The 16702-nt window shown below is 44.6% G+C and overlaps 2 protein-coding genes across 4 annotated transcripts in view; both read left to right on the forward strand.

Moving 5' to 3' along the window:
• Nucleotides 1-4850, forward strand: part of LOC113207104 (chymotrypsin-like protease CTRL-1) — an 11267-nt gene extending 6417 nt beyond the window's left edge. The window contains exons 1-6 of one of the 3 annotated variants that reach the window (XM_052274438.1): nucleotides 350-371; nucleotides 509-781; nucleotides 1188-1336; nucleotides 2255-2364; nucleotides 3262-3542; nucleotides 4415-4850. In XM_052274438.1, the coding sequence (XP_052130398.1) occupies nucleotides 365-371; nucleotides 509-781; nucleotides 1188-1336; nucleotides 2255-2364; nucleotides 3262-3542; nucleotides 4415-4767 (1173 nt within the window). In that variant the 5' untranslated portion in view covers nucleotides 350-364 and the 3' untranslated portion in view covers nucleotides 4768-4850. Of the gene's footprint in view, nucleotides 1-349; nucleotides 372-508; nucleotides 782-1187; nucleotides 1337-2254; nucleotides 2365-3261; nucleotides 3543-4414 lie in introns of those variants that run through there. The other 2 variants (XM_026423493.2, XM_026423494.2) reach the window with 2 other exon arrangements.
• Nucleotides 4851-4985: 135 nt separating this feature from the next.
• Nucleotides 4986-9877, forward strand: LOC127751249 (DNA (cytosine-5)-methyltransferase 3B-like). The gene is made up of 3 exons (XM_052274441.1): nucleotides 4986-7221; nucleotides 7321-7538; nucleotides 7645-9877. Exons 1-3 carry the CDS (start codon nucleotides 7043-7045, stop codon nucleotides 7851-7853), a joined length of 606 nt encoding a protein of 201 aa, XP_052130401.1. The 5' UTR covers nucleotides 4986-7042; the 3' UTR covers nucleotides 7854-9877.
• Nucleotides 9878-16702: the final 6825 nt, after the last annotated feature.

Consider the following 16702-nt stretch of genomic DNA (forward strand, 5'->3'; position numbering starts at 1 on the left):
TTATGTTTTTAATGGACGCTCGTTCGGTTCGGCTGCTCGGCCCCAAGGAGGATGAGGAGTAATGACGGTTTCCGCGCATGGGCGGAACGGAGAGGCGAAAAGCATCCGTTATATATTTGTGTGTAACAAGGCGGCATACTATAGATCTTTAGCAACGTCATTTGGCTTTTCCAAACTGGAACGTTAATCGCCATTCTTTATCAAATCCTATACAATCTTATCAATCCTATATAAAACTGGAAACGTTTTACTTTCTGGTAATGACAGCCACTGAGGACAATCTAATAAAATCAGTAACATATATTTAAGCCTATTACTCTAGTGATCGAAATGTGTCGCGTGGGACCGTCTGTCTACACTTACGATGCATGGTGAGTTCCGTTTCCTTGTTCCCTTGTATGCTTAATTTCATAGATTTGCCGAAATGGTTCTGCCACCGACAAGATTTCCCGCTGCGGGGCGAAGGAGGGGCTCGAACAGCTGCGGATCTAATTCTTCAATTTTCCAGTATTTAAAGTAGGCGCATGTATCATTCGTGAGCACACAGGCAGTGACTGCCAAACTGCCGCCGGAACCCCCGGCGTCTGCCGATTGGCGACCAAAGCGGATTGTCCCTGGGCTTTGGAGGAACTCCGCCACGGCCGCGAGCCCGAGACATGCTACGAATCTGTGCCACACGCCGTCGTCTGCTGCCCGCGCGGGTCCTCGGGGCCATCTGTCGACACGTCTAAGAGGGGAGGTTGGTCCCAAGGGTCACGCCCCAGGAGCGTCGCTCAAAGAAGTAAGTACACGTAGGCTATTAGCGACAGAACCCATACTCGATCACTTTTCAAAATATTTTGTCAATTATTAATACTCTTACGCTTAAGAGTACCTCCAAGGTATAACAAAAAACGTTAACACTTCGTGTAAACTGCGAAACGAACCCTTGAATAAGAAATGTAAATTATATATCCTAATATGAATAAAGACAAATTACATTTTCATCTCAAGAATTTAGTTGGCTATTACACTCTTTTGTATGCTGATAGTATCCTCTTTTCACTTCCTTATTATTAATGGGTTTGACATTAGTTGACAGTTATATGTCAAAAAACACTGACATCCTGAAAGTTTTGGTCCTCTAACTGTAAGTCCTTCTTCCTTTTCCTTTTCGGAAAACTTGGGCTGTATTTTTATATTTCTAGAATGCCAAGAGTACGCGAAGTACGTTTTCTCGGAGGTATCGTCGGATTTGCTGTTTGCGGCACCTGAACGTGTGGACCAATGCGCTGCAGCACGGGACACTTTCATTATCGGCGGCGTGAAAGCGAAGGCGATGGAATTCCCACACATGGTAAGAAAAGTATTGGTTTTTCATCTTTTCTGGCATATAAGTTTCTACTATGATACCAGTTGAATGTTTCACTTAAGGTGACCCAAATCAAAGAAAAATAGCAATGCTTCTTGGGCCTTTTTCTCTGAGGCCCACGCTAATGTATTTGCAACTTTCCTGCTGTGATCATTTTAAATCTTGGTTTGTACAAATTTATGAGCAAAACTACATGATTTCACACAAATGAATGCACACAAGTGCTCAAACCAACGCAGAAATGTGTGCAAAAAATCGTTGCTTAGGTTCGTATAAATAAAAGGTAAAAAGCAAGTTGGTATGACTGGTTAGTTGAGGCCAAAGAAGATCTCCGACTCCCAGCTCACACTGGGGCTTGGCCTACCAACCGTCAAATTTAGGAACTTAGTCAGATTATCAGTAGTGCTGGGGAGGAAATTTCTGGCAGTATTAATGTTTTCATGGTTTCAAGTGGCAAAAACACCCATTTTAGATTACGGCATTTGTAAAACAGTTTAATAAACATTTTTTCTGTCTCTTCAATAGTGCTCCCTGAAGAACAGTAACTTTTTTGTTGCAAAGTGCACGGTAAAAGAAGTTTCTTGTATTTTAAGACCCGGTGCAGTCTTCGATCTTATGGATCCATTATCTCGAGAACGCCAATGCATCCAAGACCAGGTCTCGACTCGAAATACAAGAATCTTTTTCTACCGTGTGCTTGATGCCTAGCCTGAACTGAACTGCTACAAATTTTCAGTTTTAGTGAATAAAGCATTCCGGTAAAGCTGAAATGCAAAGGCATGCTGGGAACAAGAAAACGAGAGTCCCATGGAAGAGCATAGTGATTTCCGTTTTCTTCTTCCTCGCATTTTTATGCATTTTTTCTTTACCGGAATGCTTTATCGTATATTTTTCCGGCCGCAGGTACTTGTCGGCTACGATTCCGATGATGGAGGAATTGACTACTTCTGCGGTGGGTCGCTCATCTCACCCACCTTCGTCCTTACAGCGGGCCATTGTGTCACCACTGCCAGGTAGTCATCAGCAGGGCACTAAGCGGGTACACTACGGTAAACAAGGACTTTTGGTGCTAGATCCCTCGTTTTCTAACGGTTTTTAGCCCGCCCTTCTGCTTTGAAAAAGCTATCCAGCAGGCTTATGAAAACGACCTCGTGTCTGTGTGTCTGTGTGTCTGTCGGTCTGTCTGTTACACTAGAAGGAGATGTGCTAGAGACTTGAAATTTTCAGGGTATCTTAAGGTCCACTCCTAGAAAACGAAACGCCTACGGCAAATCCTGGCAACCACCCCTGGGGATGTGAATGGGGGTATCCAAGGTTCAAAAATTTTCCCAAAAAGTATTTTTTAATGTTCTCCTAAGGGGTAACTCATCGAAGAAGAGCCGTTTTGACGAAAATTTCTTCCGTTTGGCTCTATCTCTAACCGTTTAGGCGCTAGAGGGTCTTTTTTGACGAAAATAAGCTAATAATTGCCGTAGTGAACAATAAGTTGAAGATAAAGGCTAAAAACCGCAAAATAGAAAAGGAACTCCCTCCCCCCCCGACCCCAAAAAGCGTCTTGTAAGCAGAAGGGTGGGTTGTAGTCGCGGTGCTTCACCGTTACATCCCTTTCTTGAGTCTACGGGGCAAACTCAAAGACGACGGGTTTAAGCGGGCCAAAGGCCCGCTACATCATTAGATCATGTTCTTCAGCAAATCGCGTGACAGAAATGGTCAGGCCTCAGGCCCGACCATCGCCGCCGCCGGGCCTGCTTGTTTATAGCAAAAGTCGCTTGTTTTCGGCTTATTCCTGTTTTTTTTTTCGCTACCTGGTTGATTGCAGTGGTTTACATTCCTTTCCTTTCAATCAGTCCCGAAGAACTTCAACCCCCGCTTTGGGACGTGGAGTGGTGACGTTGTTCTTCTTGTTTTAGCGGCAAGCAGGCGCGTTGGGTGCTTCTAGGCGAGCTGGACCGCACGGATTCAAAGGCCGACGGCTGGCGGCAGCTCGTTGCCGTGTCGGAGACCATCGCATATCCTCAGTACCGGCCGCCCTCTACGTACCACGACATTGCGCTGCTGCGGCTCGCGCGGCCCGCTACCCTCAGCGGCCGAGTGCGCCCCGCCTGTCTGCAGACGGAGCGCGCCTTGCGCCCGGGTGACGATGGCAACGATGTGGCACCCGTCGCAACGGGCTGGGGGCTCACCGCATGGGGTGAGTGATTGGAAGAGCATCAACGAGGTAAAATGAATGTCTGATTTTTAGCAGATGATACCTTACACTAAGACGTAAATACGATATTGTATCCGGCTACCCCTCGCTCCCCTACCCCGCGATCCGACTCTTGTACGCGTGCACACCCCGTCACCTATAGCAACGGTCTCCTTGTTGACCGCCCTCCTGTACAATTGAGCCCTGACTTCCCGGGAATACAGACATACCCCAGTACCTCTCCTAGTACTATCCTCGACAATATGTAAGTACAATGTAAGGTGTCAGCAGCTTTTACCCAAGAACAGCACTATTACGCTAATGTATTGCGCAAAGCCGTGTCGGCCACGCCACGCGTAGCTTCGGTTTTGAAACAAGCCGGGCCGGGCACAACCTCAGGCCCCCTACCTTAAACTAAACACAAAGCAGACGCCGGATCGTATGCATCTTAAAAAATATTATATACATGACAGATGATAGTACGCGGATACAAAAATGAGAGCTTTGAAATGTAAACTAAGATTCTACTTACTAAAATGACAAGACCTGATAAGTTTTATGTAGATTAAGATTTGTAAAATATGCAAATATTTAGGTGCAATTACAAATTTGTAAACTATTTACTTTCTGAATAACCGTGCAAGTAATTTGTAGTCTTCAACCGCCACCTTGTAACGACGTAAGTCACATCCCGAGCGAAAGCACAAGTAAATTAAGTCAAGGTCGCTACCTAGGACTACCTCAGCTGCACAACCAAAAACTAGTAACACGCAGCTAGACCATCGATTCAAGCGAGTACCGCCTTAAATGGACCACTGTATAATAACGTGATCCGTTAGCGTCTACTCAGCTAGTGTGCCTTTCTTTACTTGCAGAAGGTGATCCCAGCCCGTTCCTGCAAAAGGTTTCGCTCCGCTTGGTTAGTGACGACACATGCACTTGGAACTACGAGGACACGTCGAAGTCGCGCCTGCAGCATGGCATCCGAGAGGATATCCAATTGTGTGCTGGTGGCACCAATAAGGACACGTGCCAAGGCGACTCAGGCGGCCCTTTGCAGGTGTCAACCAGAAACTTTTCACGGAGTTCTGATGAACCGTACTGCATGTACAATGTTATTGGAGTTACATCATTCGGCAAGGCATGTGGCTTAAGCTTCCCCGGCGTTTATACGAGAGTGTCCTACTACGTACCTTGGATTGAGAAGGTTGTTTGGCCGAATGAGTGAAAACACGCTTAACTCGAAGGGTCACCTGTTGTACTTATACAATTCAATACAATTCAATCAATAGAAATTGCCACAGGAAGACTGATTTTGCTCTTAAGTTTCTCCTATCATCCTAATCCTGTTCTACTTACTGTACAGAGGCGCTTCATGAAGCCCGCTTGTCATACAGAATAAAAATAGAGATATGTGCGTATGTAACGGGGGTGCTATCTAAGAAGGGGGGACTGCCGTGTCAGGGTCTGTTTAGCAGACAACAGGCCGCCAGGTGGCGCTGCCACTGCCACCAAAGGACCGACTGGACTGGCCAGCTGGGCCCGGACAGTAAGTCCATTCTGAGAGCGTATACTAACGAGATCGACCACAGTGTCCGTGTCCAGCTAGGCGTGCCACTGCTGGTGGGACTTGTTTACATTGTATGTACAGTACCCCTGTTGTTATTGTTAAAAAAAAATCGTTTTTCACCTACATCGAGTCTCCTTTATCCCGACACGTCAATACACTGTGAAAAATATCGTCGTAAATTTACAATGTTTTTGTAAACCCGAATAAAGTTGTGAATTTACGAGGCTACATTTTTTACTCGCCAATGAAGCATGTAGCTTTACGATTACAAATTTTCATGTTCCAGCTTGCGTCAATGAAAATTTTTCTGAAAACTTACTTGATATTTTGCACAGTGATAACATGAATCTTAATTAAAGGCTACTGTAAAATGAACAGTGACCAAATATTGGTCGATACGATCTTTATTTCATGAACCACAGGCTTTTCAAAAGGTAGTTGAACGGCACTTGAGGGAAACAGGACAAATGTGGAGGGAGCAAACTGACTTTGATTTGTGTTTGATATGAGTCTATGGGTAGTGAAGAATATGGACACTTAAAAAAAACACAGCTCTGCTGTTTAGTACTTTCACCTGGAGTAATGTTCTACCACAACATATACAATCGAGACACCTCGTGTGATGGCTCTACAGTTCGTCCTGTTGCTTTCACCAGAAGAGAGAATTCTTATCCAACACAATTTGTACAACATAGGAGGCTGCGTTGATGCATACGTACATGACTGCTCCACTCGGAAGGCTCTGAAGAAGGTAGAAAAGAATGAGTCTGTTAAGGAGTATGTTTGTGCGCTGCAGAGTCTGGCATTTACTACCTGTAGCTTCGGAACAATTTGGCAAGAGGCCGTACGTGGCCGCATCATGTGATGAATTCTGTTCCTCTCAGCGCGTTTGAAGTGCTTCCTGGCAACCAGTGCTTACTGGCAACCAGAAACAGTTCCTTAAGCTGTGACCATCGTTTAACAGATTTGGCAGAACGAAGCTATCCAAGCTAAGACAAGATCAATTACGCAAGTCAATCGTTTGGTATCCTCAACATGGAAGGCACAAGCCAAGAATCATAAGCAACATCCCACGATGGCTCCTCAGCCTCAGAACTAGTCGAAGGGCACAGTGTTCAGGCCTCGTTTTCGGTCCGGGAGGAAGCTCAACGCCGAAACCTGTTTTTGACCATTTTACCGACCTTAAAAATGGTAGGCGGGTAAAAACTCCCAGGGTAAACAATACATTAGAGCAAAAACAGCTGCTGAGACTTTGAGCTCATCTGTTGCTAGGCACATAGTGACCATGTTTCAAGTTTCAAACGGTGGCTCTGTATAATAGCTCTGATTGACCGAGCTGATAACGTGCCACTACATTCTTTCTGGTATGAACAACTCTCAGATCAGTTTTGAGCTCCCCCCTATATTTAAGAGGTTACCACACTAGGACCATATTACCACGGTCATTTCTCATACTGTACAGGCGGAGATAGGTAAATCAGTGAGTTTGTTCTTTTTCACTTCCCTTTAAGACAGCCTGGAACACCCTAAAGTTCGACATTTGCCGTGGAAAATGTTCCAGGTTACAGTCTGATAGCTGGATGGGGTAGATTGTACAACTTGGAGATGTTAGAGGGATTTCAGATGAGGTCCTTTCCGCATTAGGCAGAATTGACCTGCTCATAGGAGGTATTTAAACTGCTGATAATCATCTTTCATAACATTTATATACATACATGTATCTAATGGGACTGCATTATTATTCTTTATCATGAAGGTAGTCCCTGTGATGAATTATCTCTTGTCAACTGGAGAGGGAGAGGATTACATGGTAAATTATAACATTTTAATTCATCCTTCTAATCCAGTACATTTTCCCTAAAGACTGTGCTGGTGTCTCCTGCAGATATTTTAAAACTCTCAGAGTATCTGCAGGAGACACCACCAGGAGTATATGAGTGAGACTTTATATTGTTTCATTCCAGATCCAAAATCAAGTGGTCATCTGTTCTTCAATTTTGTTCACATCAGGAATTTCCTCCAGAAGAGAATGTCTTTGGCTGGAGTCCATCTGTTCTGGATGTTTGAAAATACAACCCATATGAAAGAACAGATAAAGACAGACATCTGCACGTAAGACAACATCAGCATCTTCATATAGAGAGAGATCTTTTGCACCCACATAGAACTTACGGTAATCGATTGTCGCCATTTTCTCTTTCCTTTCGTTAGTGCTTTGGGCTGTGAACCCATTACCCTGTGTCCATCATCACCTGTGTCTATGGCGCGAGAGAGACACTTCTGGGACAACCTACCTGCTATGTACGACTTATGCACCGACACCACAGACACGATGTGCCTGAATCTTCAAGATTTCCTAAGACCTCATAGAACGGCAAATTTCCAATGTTCAAGAACCATCACTACAAATAAATGGAATCAGAAGAGAGGTACGTCTGAATATTGTAAATGAATTAGATGATTACAATTTTAAATCTCAGTTTCATATGAGGAGGAATTGATTGTATATACCATTACTATGATTATTATTTTCAGGAACAAGACTGCCAGTCACCGTGAATGGGAGGGAAGATTATATGAATGTCAACGAAATTGAGTCCTTGATGGGGTTTCGTCTTCATTACACAGATGCATGTGACTTGTCAATAAGGCAGCGATTCAATTTTTTAGCCAAAGGATGGTGCATTCCGGTTGTTCAGAAATTGTTACAAACACTGATTGATATTTTATTTCACAAAGGCTGAAAGGTAGAGGATATATACACTTATTGTGTTGACTGTGTTGTGATCTTATAGTGAGATCCTCTTGTTTCTTCTAAACCAATAAGCATGTAATTCAGACCTTTATTTTCCGTTTCTGTGATGTATTATATAGTATCATGACTGCTACCATACTGTTTTCAATACATTGTATTTCAACATATTGTGTAAACTAGTTGTATTTAGTGTTACCCAGTGGCAAACCAGGGCACAATTCAATGCGACAAGGTTTCATCATTTCCAGACACACGAAGAGCCAAAAATTGAAATGACTCGATACGCTAGTGTACAATGACAGCTATTATTGTATTACCCGGGTAAGAGATTTTTTTCCCAGTGAGTGCTTTGTCGTGAGCTAGTGCGAAGCCTGTTACGCGAGATGGGGTCTGGCGGACGTATAGATGTGAGATTGGCACGCACATTACATCTGTAAGCTGTCCAAGGTGACCGCAGTTTCGTAGGTTTTAGGGAAGCCGCTCAACATTGACTGCGGTTGTCAAAGTTAAGTCAAAGTGAAAGCCAGGGGTGCGATGGCGTCAACCGGTACCGGTAAGGTGATATAGAGATAGGTGGCCGCAAGCGGGCGTGGTGGGGGAAACGGATCCTTTAAGGATTGCGGGCGAACTATAATGGGCGCGACTTTGCCGGTTTACTAAAGGAAGTGAGTCACTCCTTTTCACAGTGTACACACGTAGGACCTACGATACTTGGTTACCAATGATTCTCGCTTGTTCTTAATGCTTCATGGCTGCTGTATAGTTTAAGTCTTATCTGCGTTGTATGATGATGTTCCTGGTCATTGTTCGTGATGTACGCCGTTTCCTTTCCTTTTTGTGCGGCGTTGATGCCAAGACCGGTGTACACATGATTCCCAGAGTGCTTAACCCTCGGTTCGCAACCGATATGAGTTTCCTGTGAGAACGAAATTAATTGATCTCTACAAGTTGTGAGTTCTTTTTTCCTCGTGTATTATTGGGCTCAAAGCCACGTCGTTGGCACGCAACTCATCCCCATTGGCTCGTGTTGCTTCTGTCACTAAACTAAGTCAAAGTAACTTTTGTTTCAAGCTGACTTCGATCCTAACAAAAATTGCAATGACTCCGCCCCCAACGTCCTTTAGGAATTCAAAGCAGAGGGCCATCGGCCCTTCGAAGCACCGCCATTGCCCCTAGTGTATGAATCATCGAGCATACAACCAGAGGCCTCCTCTTCCAAACGAATTCATTCTAAGCTTTGCGAGGTAACTGGCCTGTTAGCAGTGCGCGACACATAACTAATTAGTTCGCAGGCACACATTTTTTTGCACCGTCAACAGATATCTATGTAAGTAATGGGCAAATTTTCAGAAGTGAAATATGCAACTTAAGTGCCTAAAATACGAATACTCTGCGACGTTGCTTGCAGCTTTCAGTTGCACTACACACCTTGTGCTAGCAACGATTTTACAGAGTGCCATAGTCAGTCACACCAAACATGTCGACGAGGAGGCTATTATTATCAGCGGCAATTCTCTGCTTGACCACTGGAAACATTTGCTGCAATTTGGTCTCGGTAAGATGGCCGAAGATTTACGGACACTCGTCAAAGAAAGGTGGAATATCGCACAAGAATGTAGCACTGATAGTACTTTAGGTTTTCCATGAGCAGGCCAAGATGTGCCATTTGACAATGTCCGTCGCTCATCATAAGGCACTAGAGCAAAGTCTGTATCTTGGTCACTTTTGACCCTCACGTCGTCATAGTGTCTTTTTCTGTACACCTTTCTAAACGGCTAACGTTAGAGCATCGGGGAAAAGATCAACGTGATTAGCAAGTCACCAAGTCACAAGAAAATCAAAAAGATTATTTTGTCCACCGGTGGGCGAAACCAATCATGTAAATCGTTAGCAATGCAGCTGTTCCGACGTCTTGCACGCAGAACTGATTGTACGATTTTCAAGTGGGTTATTAGTAAACCAGTCTTAGAGCAAAGAAAAAACTACAAACTAACTTCCGAAAAAAGTGTCTGAGAAAAAAGCAGCTGCGATACCCTTCCCTTACGAGTGGGAATCATGGGACGAAAACAGCACATCTTATAAAAATGGCTTCTGTTTTCTTTAGGTTCTGACACACCGTATCGAATATCATCCCGAAGTCCCGTGCGCCTTGGAACTAATACCTCCAAACTTTCAACTGAACGAAAATGCTAATGCCACGTACGCACCTCGTTTGTACGTCTTTGGAAAAGCTGATTGGTTAAACAAATTCCTTTGGCAATTTCCTTGTGTGGCCTCAATTTATCTCTTTTCTGACGAAGAAAACGTGCTAAAGGTAAGCGACTAAAACAGCTTCCCTCACATTGTTTTTCATGCCCTGTATTTCTGGTCATGCCATCGAAAATCGCATTCAAAGCAGGTCAATTCTAGTTTTCTTCTTATTCAAGTACACTTCTGAAAACTCAACACTGTACATAGTATGTTGATAAATCAGCAATCATTGATGATCACGTTTAGGTTTTTGGCTAATATTTTTATAAAAATGGAGAGCATTTCCAGATCCCTCGTGGAAAAATCTTTGAAACGAGCTACTGTGTGATAGGGTTCGAATTGACCGTCACCATCACTTGGTTTACATTACCGACGTTTTCGAGAGGCGGGCCATTTCGTAAGTGAACCCTATCACATGGTAGCTCGTTTGAAAGCTCTTTTAACGAGGAATCTGCTAATGCGAACCACTTCGATACCTTAGACTAAAAGGCACGCAGTTCAGAGCAACTTACGTCAACCTAACTCATTTTTTATTCGACCACATTGGCCACAACTCGAAACTGTTACGTCTAGGATAAAAACGTCACTGAAAAATAAAGTGTGCAACTGGCGGGCACATGCAAGTGTTCAACATTGTGTTGCACATTTGTGAGTGTTTGGCCGAATATTGAAAGACAGTTACATTAGCTCAAATTGTGCGAATTAAAAAGGACCAGTTCTTAGCCCAAATTGGGCGAACACGAGACAGCTGTTAGAAGCCCCAAATTTGGGTAAATATCCTATGAACCGATATTCACCTGAAGTAATTGGGCGCAATTCATTGGATGGCGTTATAAGTCAACCTATTCCATACTTTCGCTTCATAGACCATTAACGCAATATTTTGAAGTTAGTTTGTAATTATAGCCAACTTGTTTTTTGTTTGTTTTTTACTCGTTCTTTACCACTAACCTACACCTTCTCGGTGGTGGAAGAACGCGTATTGTTCTCAGTGCAGTGTAACACCATACATGATTCCATATTCATCTCAGACCACAGAATACCTACAAACTTAACAGTTTTACCATTTAAAACGGAATTTTCGTGTTTCTTCAAAGTATGGAGTATTTTTTGAGTTTTATAGGATATTTGTGAGAACACTTAACAAATCTCGACGATTTTCGTGCTAAGTCCCTAGCCCAGCTTATAAGTGGACATTGTAATCCTAGAAGACACAACAGCTGCACACATAACAGTAATACTATTCAAAATAAGGAACCTGGCTGTTACTTTTAACATTGAACTTTTGTCATGTTTGATAGTATTATTTTGAGAACTCTTAAGAAAATATTTTAGGGTTTTCAGTCTAAGTCCTCCGGCCACCGAGCCAGCCGCCCTCGGGCTGTGTTCGGGGGTCCGAGCCCTGCTTCGGGCCCCATTGTGGGGGTGCCCCCCTCCCCCCTCCCTCCCCCTCGATAAGTGTTGTAGTTGTCTCTCTTTTATTACTTCAAAAATACTGTTTCAAATGGTAATGAGTGTTATATTTGACAATATTATATATTCTGAGATGGAGATACAATAATTTTAAGAACGAGTGTCCATTTTACCACAAAAGTAATTTTGTGCTTTCTTCTCCCTAGTTTGTTGTTTTTCTCGTTTCCTTCCAGTTTGAGGACTTTATTCAGGCGGGGATGATGCCTTCCGCATCACTTGCACTCTTCCTGAATTCACTGGAGCTGCTCCCTGCTGCTCCCTTTAGAGTGCGCACGGTCTCGTGGTTATCATTTGATTCCATCGTTGAAGCGGACAGCTATCTCTCCGAATTCTTGGCAAAACCAGACGAATCTCATGAAATCGAGTCTGACATCTCAGAGGAGACCGACGCGATATTGCGCGAGCTGTCGGACCTTGATGACGCTATTCCCGACACATTGGTTGTTCGGAGACCGGGACGGTGCCACCGCTTTGCCCGCGTCATGATAACGACACGCCCGAGAGGCAGCACACATGTCATTGCACTGCCGATGCCCTGTGACCTTCGGGAAGAACCTAAGATTCTATACGAACTGCTCGGCGTTTGGTCTCCCGGTCCTGGATGGTCCTCGCCAGACGTTTCACTCTTCCCGCCACCCTGCGTCTCCTGGACTCCTCCACCCTACGGACAGCCTCTCGTAGCGGAGATTTTCTCTTTTATGAAAAGATACGGAAACGATGACACAGTAATGGGCAGTGACGTTAAAGGGACAGAGGCTTTCGAAATACTACGGTTGCTAAAAGATTCATATAGTTTGAGATTTGACATCAGGATCAATTCTACTACCGACTTTTATCATCCGTTACGGGCAGCTGACATGTGCCAGCTGGACATAGTGGCATGGGAAAGAATTCTGATCGGAGCCAGCGTTAGTTCACACACTGAACTCAGCTTGTTTACTTGGAAAATGTACGGAACAGTATGTATAGTTCCCGTGGGGGCAGGCAAGCCATACGATAAATTGTATCCTGTAACTGCCGAGTACACTGTGGGGGTTTGGATCGTCCTTGTGGGAGCGCTGATAGTCGTAGGCACCATCCTGTACCTCATGCGTCGTGGTGAGAGTGCCCAGCTCATAGCCCTCCTGTCGCTGTCTCCTCTGCTTGGGCAGCCGATGGGCGACAGGCAGATAGGAGCGCAGGTACCTCTCGTTGGGAGCTGGTTGCTAACCAGCGTAGTTGTTAATGGTGCTTACCAGGGTCAGCTCCTAAGTTTTATTACGGACCCACCCCTTACCAGAGAGGTCAGCTCCTGGCAGGACTGGCTGGAGAGCGACTTGCTCTTGAAGACGACCTATCAGTCTACTCTTGAAGGCCTCATTCAGGATGGGTTTTATAATTTGACAGCTGATAGGGTGCTCGCTGATGGTAACGATTTTCGTCAAAATATAGACGAAATGCTGACTCATAGGAAAACGAGTTTTTGCATGACCACATACAATTATGAAAGAGAAATGAACTTATACCCGAAACAAATTACGGATATGGTGAACACTTTTACTCTTGTAACATCCATGAAAGTCATGTCTCCTTATGTTACCACAAAGGGCTCTCCATTTGAAGTGCCCCTCCGCAAACTTTTAGGGCGTATACGGGCAGCGGGTGGCCTCCGTTTCCATTCTAAACCACTTCTCCAGGACATTGCTGCAACAAAGGGTAACGAAGAGGAGAAAGAAAATACCGTCATTGCCATTCGAAATATAAAGCCGGTCATTTTGGTATATATTTGGGGCAACATTTTGGCATTTCTATGCTTTGTAAAAGAGACCTTTAACTGCAGAATATTATGTTCTTACTGTGGGTCTTTCTGTCGGAAGAACATAAGGGTTTTGCTCATTATGTTTGCCCTACTGACTGTTATCAGTTGCTGTCCATCTTTGTATCGGCATGGTTTGTAGCCTGTCCAGCAAGCTTCTCGCTGAGAAATAGAAATTCCGCACGGAAAGATTGTCCGGAGGGGCTTGCCCTGTTGTGGATTGTCCTTTTCTTATTATTTAGTGCGGTTTGATGCACACCAACAAGTGTTAAAAGAAACCCACCGCTCCTTCGCTGCCCCACCCCAACCACCACTCCCTGTATCCGTTTTTGTTTTTCTTAACACGTTGAGTACGGGGCCGAAAAAAAGAAAAATGTCCCAGAAGCCGAAGGCTTTCGGGGGCGCCCTAATTATTTTGGAAAAATAAAAATTACACCACCTGATCGCACTTACGCAGTATTCGGCCTTTTGGTAAACTTCGCATGACCCACGGTGTGGGTCACGCCGTGCTGGGGCCACGGCAGAAATTTTCTTATTTAAATATATAGTAACCTTAATAACCAATGTACATAAGCTTTTTAATGTGATTGTTAGTTGTAGTGTCAATTATTAGTGGATTTTTTTAAAGAGAGAACTTGTTACTGTCAGCGTTGCGCTAATAAATGTTCCCGCGGCTTATTTCGAAAATGAAATGCAAGTACTAGTTCTATTTGTATGTTCTTACTTTTCAAGGAGTGAAGCGGAAGTTCTTAGTGCCATGGAAAACACCTGATGGTAAAGATTTTGGGATAGGTTTTGAGGTACCGCCCCCTACCGGTGGTCTGACTGAGGCGGACTCTGCTAAAAGACACAGAAGTTCGCACTGTAAATTGCTTACGAACCATAGGTTCGTAATGCAAACCAAAACGTTCGTAGCTAACGAAGGATTTTGAAGCGTTGTATTACGAACTAATTGATCGTAAGCTTACGAACAAATAGTTCGTAATGCAATCCGATTGTTCGTAAGACCCGTTTAGCCTTACAAACAATCGCTTTGCAATACGAACAATTTCTTTGCAATACAAAGAACGAAAATTGTTCGTAACGTTGCAAAGTATTTAGTTCGTAAGCTTTTTACAGTGCGGCTACGACAATTCGGCTACGACAATCCCACACTGAGCGGGCGGGAGGGGTGAGGAAGGCGAGTACGCTGCGCTGTACGAAAATTTAAGGGGCTTTGTGGCCTGTTAGCGTTGCCGGATAGAGAGTTGTGGCCTGTTAGCGTTGCCGGATAGAGAGCTCTGGCCCGCTCAGAAGGTCAAATATAGAGTAACAGGCTTCGCGATGCGGTGTGGTAGCCTAAGCAGGCGAAGAGTGCCTGGAGACACTTCTCATCCACTGGCCCTCTAAGTGACGATGTGGTCGGAGTAACCGACAAGCCGTGCACAGCGGGGAGGGTGACCCAAGCGCAGCTTTGGGAGGGATGGATTTAGATTGTCCGCGACCTACTTTTCTCCCTTTTCTCCGATCTGGGGATTATTCGAAAAACCTCAAAAGTGCTCTCCGAGCTAGGTTTTGTCCGATCTGATTTTCTCCGACCTCCTCGATACGTCGAAATTTGGGAAGAATGTGTGCTTCAAGGAGGAACAGGCTTCAGAGGCCATAAAGGGACACATAAGTGTAGTGAGGGAAAGACCGCGACAACGACGGAGTGCAGCCCCACGTTAGCCCATTCCAAATTGAAGGCCAAAGTAAGAAGTTGTCGGGGTTTGGGTCTAGATTTTGAACAGAAGTAACCTTCAATCTTAGTCCGCATACTCTTTGCGACGAAGCGCCAACGAGTTGATTGGTCTATTCAAAACGCCCTTTTTGGCACCCGATGCGAGGCGTCATATTGGAGCGCTTGCCACGCGCACCCAGTGGTGTTGACAGGGGGTCTAGGACAACTCACCCCAGTCTTACTTGCCCCGGTATAAAGTCGCCCCATGACCATTTCGCCCCGTACCCGCATGTCGCCCCAACGCCAAGTCGCCCCCGTTTAAATCAGTTTTTTGCCCGCCCTTCTGCTTTTAAAAAAAGCATTAAAGCGGGCTTGTGCAGAGAAGCAGGAGGACGAATTGATACTCACCGGGGGTTCCGCAGCCTCACGCACCGCCTCAGTGGCCTCCTTGACCGCATTCTTGGCGTCCCTGCGCGCTGCCGCTTCGGCCCGTCGCACGGCCTCCCTCATGGCCTCGGGGGTGATGTTGGGCCTTGACTCTGTGACGGGGTCCTCGGCTGCTCGAGCGGGGCGGTGGTCGGCGGCCTGGCGCAGCCCGGCACCGTACCACGCATCATCCCCCTGCGACCCCAGGCGGTTGTGAACAGGCTGTATGGAGAAGAGTTGGACAGTGCCAATTACACTAGGTAGAATCGGCTCGATTTGGCGGCTTCGCCGGTTTGACGAGAAGAATGCAAAAGACAAGAAAACGGAAGTCGTCATGTTGAACCATAGCGATTTTCGTTTTATACCCCATTCTTTTGCAATTCAGCTCGACCGGAATGCATTAGTTTTGTTCTGTATGTATGTCTATTTGGTGTTAAAATGTCATTTAAAATAAATAAAATTGAAAACATGGTAATGATATACAATTAAACTGCTTGCTTAATCTTTATTATAAATTTTTCAAATTAAACAGCACAATAACCGCCAACAGTTGGCCACATGGACCCAAAAAAAAAAAAAAAAATACAAAACATAATTAAAATTACTCAGTGGCAGCAACTTTACTGGGGGAACTGGATGAATAGTCTGACAGTGAACAAGACGATGATCGCTTTAATGCCGTTTCATGAACACTGCATTGGTTCATCCGCTTTTCGTTGATTTCTGCAACATTAAAGAATGGAAGGTGAACATGACAGCAAACGCTGATGATCAATACCTGTAAAAAAATTGCATTTATAAATATATTCGCATTAAACTAGCTATATGTACGCCAGACCACGTCTCGCGTAACAGGCTTCGCGATATATCACGAAACACTGTTACGCTGCGACGCGCCTGGCGCACATATAGCAAGGCCTGCGGCGCTGACACCCCAGACGAGTTAAATTTTACGATTTATTAGACCATTTTGTCGTTTTTACCTTATTTTCGCCAAGAAATGCTCCCTAGCACCCAAACGGTGCGAGATAGAGCAAAACGGACAAAATTTTCGTCCAATAGGGTTCTACTTTCACGAGTTACCCCTTAGAAGCCCATATAAAATATTTGAAAACAATAAATATTTTGCAACCTGTGGTTTTTGATTTTTTAAAAAGCCAATTTTTGAGCAAGAACCCAGCCAGAAACGTCGTAT

Source organism: Frankliniella occidentalis, unplaced genomic scaffold (genome assembly GCF_000697945.3).
Source record: "Frankliniella occidentalis isolate FOCC.00 unplaced genomic scaffold, Focc_3.1 Scaffold395, whole genome shotgun sequence".
Lineage (NCBI taxonomy): Eukaryota > Metazoa > Arthropoda > Insecta > Thysanoptera > Thripidae > Frankliniella > Frankliniella occidentalis.

Bases quoted from the DNA above. Each gene is read 5' to 3' on its own strand.
- LOC127751249 (XM_052274441.1), top strand. From the start codon at position 7,043: ATGAGTGAGACTTTATATTGTTTCATTCCAGATCCAAAATCAAGTGGT. The intron at 7,222-7,320 runs GTAAGACAACAT...TCCTTTCGTTAG, and splicing joins ATAAAGACAGACATCTGCAC to TGCTTTGGGCTGTGAACCCA. The intron at 7,539-7,644 runs GTACGTCTGAAT...TATTATTTTCAG, and splicing joins TAAATGGAATCAGAAGAGAG to GAACAAGACTGCCAGTCACC.